Below are 6,903 nucleotides of genomic sequence, written 5' to 3' on the forward strand. Positions count from 1 at the left end.
GGCGGAGTAGGGTAGACGGACCGGGCGACCGGCACCACGAGGGACGAACGGGGGCGAGGGGAGTAAAGCGATGGAACGAGGGGTGGCAAGGGAGCGGACGGCGTGTGGACGCCGGTGCCAGGAGCTGGAGGCCAAGGGAAGGGGGGCTCGGAAAGGGGGGGTGGGAGGGCCACACCGGGCACCCGGCTGGCTGCCCGCCGGCCGAAGCGGCCGAGGGGAGGAAGGGAGCGAGGAGCGCTCCGAGGCATCGGGGACAAAGAGGACCGGAGAGGGAAGGGGGGCGAGGTGGGGAGAAGAGGGGCCCCGGGGAGGGGGAGGCCGCAGCGCGCGCGATGGGCACCGCCAGGGCTGCGCGAGGCGCGGGGTGAGCCGCGAGGGGCCGCGAGGGGCAGGGGCCGCGGCGGGGCGGGGCGGCGCGCCCGGGGGCGGTCCGGGCCGAGGAGCGCACCGGCGGGGCGGGCGGCGCGCCAGCTGCCCGCGGTGGGAGGGGCGGAGCGGCGGCGGCGCGGGGAGGGGACCGGCGGCGGAGGCAGGAGGGGGAGAAGGAGGGGAGGGGCCGGGCCCCTTGTCTCCGCGGCTCCTCTCCTCAGTCCGCCCGGGGAGGAGGAGGAGGAGCGGGGCCAGCCGCCGCCGCAGCCGTCCCAGCCTCGCCCCGCGCACCTGAACTCGCCGCGCCGCCCGGGCCCCCGCGCCGCGCCCCGCGCCCCGGGCGCCCGGCCCGCGCGCAGCGCTGCCTCGGTGCCCCGGCGGGGCGAGTCCCCCGGGCCGCCTCCCGCTCTCCCGCGGCTCGCGTGGCCGCGCCTTTGTGTGCGGCGGCCGCGGCTCCCGGGCTCTTCGGGCTCCGGTCGCGGCGCCCCTCTGGCCCCGAGCCCCGCGCGCCGCCCCCGGGCAACCCCGGCCGGGCGCCCCCGACGGTGGATCTAGCGGCTTCGAGGAGGCGGGCACCGGCCCCGGCGAGCCCTAGCCCCGGCCCCCGGCCCCGGGCCCGGCTCCGGCATGGATGTGAGGTTCTACCCCGCGGCGGCCGGGGACCCCGCCGGCCTGGACTTCGCGCAGTGTCTGGGGTACTACGGCTACAGCAAGGTGACCGGGCCGGGGCCGGGGGGCGGCGGGGCGGCGGGGCGGCGGGGCGGGGGCCAGCTCCCCATCCCGGGCGCGCCCCGCGCTCCAGCTCCCCTCCCATTGCACTTTTCTCTTCCCCGCTCCACTCCTTTTCCTTTTGCGCCTTCGTCTCTGTCCAACTCTCTCACTCTACTCTTTCTGCCCCCTTCCCACACCCCCCTTTTTGTCCCTCTGCCGGCGCTCCACTTTCTCTCCCCCTCACCCCCCCCCTCCATCCCCGCCGACTCTCCTTTGCTGCCCCAAAGAAGCGAAGGAGCAGCCAAAGGACTGAAAGAGGGGGCACGCTTGTGATTCTTTGTTGTTATTAGTAAATACGATCGCAGCGCCCCTGAGTTGGGGGGGGCATCGCAGGAGTCCCTGATCTCGTGGTCCGACGACCTCACCGCCCCCCCCCCCCAAGCCCCTCTTACCTTCCCCGCACACTCGAGAGCTGGACCCGGGGCCGCTCGGGGGAGGAAAGGAACAAACTTTTGAGCGTGCCCTGGATTGGGCGGGGGCGGGGGGGCGCGAAGTGTTGGGACCCCCGCAGGTGGCCTCTGTTGCCCCCTCGCTAGGGCGCCTTGGACCACGGAACGGAGGTGCCGGCCCCTCCCTGGTTAGCGCAAGTGGCTTCTCATCTTTCATTTTTTGGGGAGGGGTAAGTTTTGCATTTCGGGGAGATCAGGCTTGGAGACCTCCACACCACGCCCTGGGTCACCCCATCTCCTTCCCCTCTCCCCCACCACCCCGCGCCAACTTCCAGGACCGAGCGTTTCAGGTGGGCGACGGTGGGTCTCAGACGGGCAGCTGGCGCAGCTCGGACGGGCGAGTCGGGGCTGGAGTCGCAGCCCTTGGGCCAGGGCGGCGCGGACTCCCCTTCTTGGTCCTTCTGAAGCCCCCGGGGCCAAGCTTTGGAGGAAACATCACCCCGAGGGCGACGTTCAGAGAAAGAGCTGTGCTCTGGATGGCCTGTGCCTTTTGAATGTGGTTTTTCTTTCTCCTTCCCCCTGCTCCTCCCTCCTCCCCCCCTCCCCTTTTCTTTCAAATCGTAGTTTGTTTATGATTGCTTGGATAACAGGGGAGGAAATAAGGAGCCGCTGAAAGAAAGGTGCTATACAAAACTAATGAATAAATAACAGGAAGAGGAGGAATTGTATCTAGAGTGAGGAACAGTTTGCTGTGCCCCGTGGCTGATGGAAGCTCGTGTTCCTTTCTATTTGTTTCTAGTCGGTTCCCAACTCCCGTGCTGAAGTTTGTGAAAGACCTTTGGGGTCTCTCTGCCTAACCCCTGTGTCCCCGTCGCCCAGCCCCGCGCCTGGCACCGCGGGCCTCCCCACAAGTAAAGAACGAAGGGACATTATTCAGTGTGTTTTAACCCTTTGGGGGTGCTGGCGGTGGTGGGCGCGGGGTTGGGGGGGGCGTTCATGCTCTCAAAATTCCGAGAGTGGTACATTAAGCATTGAAAGGGAAGCAAGAAAAGGCCTCTGGCAGTAGCCAGGGTTAAGGTTTTGGTTTCTGTCCTCTGATTTTGGATTTACTCAGGTTATTAAATGCTTTAAAAAGTCCCCCTTGTATGCTCAGTTAGGGACTTAGGCAGCCTAATTAAGTATGTCGTGTTCCTGAGAATCCACCTAATTGTTCCAGTGGGGTATTATTTATCTCCTTACAACTTAGCCTGTGTATGCAAGCCTTGGATAACTGGGCATGCTCTTATTTTTGGAAGCCATTACCTTGCTTAATGTAACTACTTCTTTCTCTGATTTAAGATCAGCAACACTCGAATGACACCAAAATAGAAACCTTTTGTACTAATCCAGTCACTGCAATGCGTGGCAAATCTCTCTGTTCACTGAGATCCCAAGGGTACTTCAAGGGACCAGAGGAAATTGTGGGTGTTTTGTGTGTGTCTCTTTATTTTTTTGAGAAAAGCTATTTTGAGCCCATTTAAACTCAGAACATTTACTTCAGGGGCGTATAGAAAGCTCGACCTCCCCCCATTATTTATTGAGATGCTTGTTCAACTTCGAGAGTGAGGATGCAAGTTGGTTTGTTGTCATATTTTCTTAACGCAGCTTTTTACCCAAAAAAACCTGGTTTCTTAGTAATTCAGCAATCTGGTGGTCGCAAGTGCTGTGTGTATCCAGTTTACGCAAGTTAGACACAGCGCTTAATATTGGCAGAAATCAACACGTACTTCTTTTAAGGGATGTTTGCATTTAATTCCTTGCAGATAAAAATACAATAATCTTTAATTTGAGCCCCAATACTTTATCTTCCTACTCTTAATTTCAGCAGTGAAAAACCCAATTTTATTCCCAGTAATTTTTCTTTATAGGGAGAATGTAGTAGAAGAGGAAGTATTAACTTTATGGGTATAAAACAGCAAGTGCTAATTAAGGATTTATAGCATTTTGTTTCACAGCTAACTTGTGTGTCTGAAGTGGGCCTATTCAATACAGATTTATATTGAAATGTAAAAAGTAGCTTACAAAGACATGCATTCATTTTACTCGGAAATACCTGTAATTATTAATCTCTTAAGACTTAACTCTCGGTGAGGTGTATTATCACTCTGGAGGGGAAATGATGGGTTTCAAAAAAGTATGTTTCTGCCCTTTCTTGTTTCAACGACCATCTGGGAAACTTTAGAAGAAATACAGAACCCTCTGCTCCAGGCTTAACAAGTGAAAAGTTAGCGCTTATCTTTAAATTTATTTACAAACCGTGAATAATAGGGTCTCATTCATTTCTCTCTTTAACAAACGACCAGAGTCCTTTGTATAAATTATATGTGTGTGTATTATGTTTACATTCTGTGAGTATATGGATCCTTTTTAAATGTCAGCGCTCAGAAAGTGTACTGTCTACGGAGAATGGATGAAAGAGTTTTGAGGGTTCAAAAGTCGTTGCAAGTAGGAGTATAACTTCAAATAAAATATAGCCAGGATCATTAAAATCAGTTAATAATTCATGAACCAGCCACTGATGTATAAACTACAGTCATCTCTGCTTTCTAAGGGCTAATTTCCATTTTAATTTCAAGTGGAGAATCTACTGTTTGAACATTTCTTTTTCTGATGTGGCTAACAAATTAAACTAACACCTATATTTAAAAAAAGGTGGTGGGGGGTGGGGGCTAGGCTTATGTTGCCCAAGGGCGTTCGTGATCCACTGTCTATATATCTGGAATTTTTCTTTCCCTGGGTCCTTTCACCAGTAAGAGGATAATATGCATCAGATCAATTAGCGTGTAGTTGTCAGAGGCCTGCCACCCCAAAATAAACTATTGTATTGGAGGTGGGTGTGAGCCAAGTGAAATCACACAGTGAGTTAATAATGAACTTGGACCAAACTCTAGTTACTAGCTTTTTCTGTGTATTCTTAGGTGTTTTGTTTTTTTTTTTTACCCCCCTCCTTCCAAAATCTGACTATTGACTTCTTATCTTATGCAGAATAGCCTTTTGTTGGTTTTACTCCATCAGTCCCAAACCTTGCTTTCTAATTACTGTATGTGTTATCGATCACTCTGCTTAATTAAGGTGTTCTGGTGTGAGTGCCACCTCTTTGGGCCGGCCTCTGCCTTGGCCAACCTGAAGAGTTAGAAGACCTGAAGAGTCATTTGTCATTTGTCTATCTCATCGGAGACCATGGTTCAAATTGAGAACACACTGAGAGGGGGATTTGATTGAAACTCTTCTTAAGTTGATACCTTGCACTGTCATGACAACCAATGATTTTGTTTCCAGGGCCTGGTGTATGGGGGGGTTGAATTTTGAGAGCAGATTGAGAGATTTCCATATGAGGTCTTCAAACAAGATAGATATTGAAGCCATGTTGTGAAAGAGATAGAAGGTTTTTCCAAGGACCTTAGACAAGGGGTCATAAACTCAATGCCTCTAGGGACAGCCAGTTAACCTACATGAAGCTAGGGTTTGTGGTCAGATGGACAACATGCCCTGTTTAAAGGGGTAGCCTTGTTCAGCATCCGTAGATTGTTGCCATGCCAACGTTTGGGCCCAGTATCCACATCTTGCAGTTATTTTTCCAAGAGAATGATAATCTGAGTTTTTATGTGAAATACCCTGAATTTTAAATGTTGGCAGCAAATTAACACATTATTGAAATCCTTATGTGGGACCCTTAAAACATGCTCGCGTACTGCTTCTTTGCAGGTTTTTTTTTTTTTTATCTTAGATAAACTCAGATGCAGCTGAGGTTTGAAAATCATTTTTTGTAAGTTATTTATGGTTTATGTTCAACTCTGTGGACAGTTCCACTCTCACGTCCAACTGCGTGGACAATTCAGTTGAGTGAGTACAGGAAGTAGAATCTGACCACTTTCAACATAGTTCCGATTGGATAATTTGAATTCTGTCATTCATTAATTTTGGTCTCGAGTCAGTGGAATAGTTCTAGATCAGGGGTTGGCAAACTCTGGCCCATGGGTCACATGTGGCCCACGGGTCACATCTGGCCCACTGCCTACTCCTGCTTGGTCTGTGAGTTAAGAATGGTTTTTATGTTTTTAAATGGCAGAAAAACCAAGAGAAAGACTATTCATCACTGTGAAAATTACATGATATTCACATTTGTGTCCATAAATAAAGTTTTATTAGAACGTGGCCCCACTCATTTATGTGTCATCTGTGACTGCTTGCATGCTACAGTGTCAGAGTTGAGTAGTCGTGACAGAGATTGTGTGGTTTGCGAAGCCTGAAACATTTAGTATTTGTCCCTTTACAGAAACAGTTTGCTGACCTCTGTTCTAGATAATCAGAGCACTTGATGGTCCCAGGATCTTCCTTTGTTCCAAGACTTGGCAGTAGAAAGAAAATCTAGTTAACAAGATGGCATAACTGGGGAGATGAATATTTCAGAGCCTGTTTTCAAGAATGTCTCTAAAACGGTGGGGGTTTAGCCCTGGCTATACTCTAGCTATGGTGAGTTGGGGGGAAGCTCGTGAAAGATACGCAGGCTCACAGCCTTACCCCAGTGCAGTTTAGTTAGAGCCTTTGGGGAAATGTTTTTGAAGCTCCCTAGGTGATTCCAACATGCAGCCATGGTTGAAAACTTTGTTTTAGGCTGGGGATCCTCCTTTGGAGTAAGCAACCTCGAGGGGCAGTAGAACTGGGTAAAGAAGTTGGGGATTGCTATAAAGTAGACAAGACTTACAACAGAGTGATTATTGGTTCCAGGTTGGCACTCAGGGCCTTTTCTGGACCTCGGCAGGTCCTAAGCACTGTGGATCTGGCTCTCCTCCACATCATATCAGACATTAAAATGCTGTATCCACATTCTGCATTTACTGTGCAGTTACCGAGTTGATGCTGATTAGTTGACTTACGTTCTCATGTTGTAGGCATCTGTTAGTTTTAACTTCATCGTGTGTGTGTGTGTGTGTGTGTGTGTGTGTGTGTGTGTGTGGTGTGGCCAATTAATTGTTTTTCCTCACATTTTAAGCATGTTTGTAGGCCCTTGAGAAGCCTGTGCTTCTAGATGTCCAGTCTTCACTGACTGATGGATAAAATAGTCCTGCTGACACTAACTAAAGGTCCATGAACTTACCATTTCACCACCCCAAACAGGGGAGTGTTGATGAATACCCTGTGCCTAGTAGCAACTGATAAGCTGTGGTAAGCCACAGAGAATTTGTCGTAGTCGTTTTAGATCAAGTCAATGAATGTAGATGGCCACAACATTCAAAGTACGTGTACATATTTTAAGAACTTGCTATTTTGGGCCACAAACTGTCAGGGGGATGCTGAGTCTACCTGAGGACTTGTTTTATCTAATTTGGACCAG

The 6,903-nt window shown here is 50.9% G+C and overlaps 1 protein-coding gene across 2 annotated transcripts in view; it reads left to right on the top strand.

Annotated features, from left to right (window-relative positions):
- Positions 1-958: 958 nt before the first annotated feature.
- Positions 959-6,903, top strand: part of TOX3 (TOX high mobility group box family member 3) — a 105,063-nt gene continuing 99,118 nt past the window's right edge. For both annotated transcript variants that reach the window (XM_006738197.3, XM_031033439.2), the window contains exon 1: positions 959-1,083. In XM_006738197.3, coding sequence (XP_006738260.2) covers positions 997-1,083 — 87 coding nt within the window. In that variant the 5' untranslated portion in view covers positions 959-996. The remainder of the gene's footprint in view (positions 1,084-6,903) is intronic.

Source organism: Leptonychotes weddellii, chromosome 16, assembly GCF_054177405.1.
Source record: "Leptonychotes weddellii isolate Sample4059 chromosome 16, ASM5417740v2, whole genome shotgun sequence".
Lineage (NCBI taxonomy): Eukaryota > Metazoa > Chordata > Mammalia > Carnivora > Phocidae > Leptonychotes > Leptonychotes weddellii.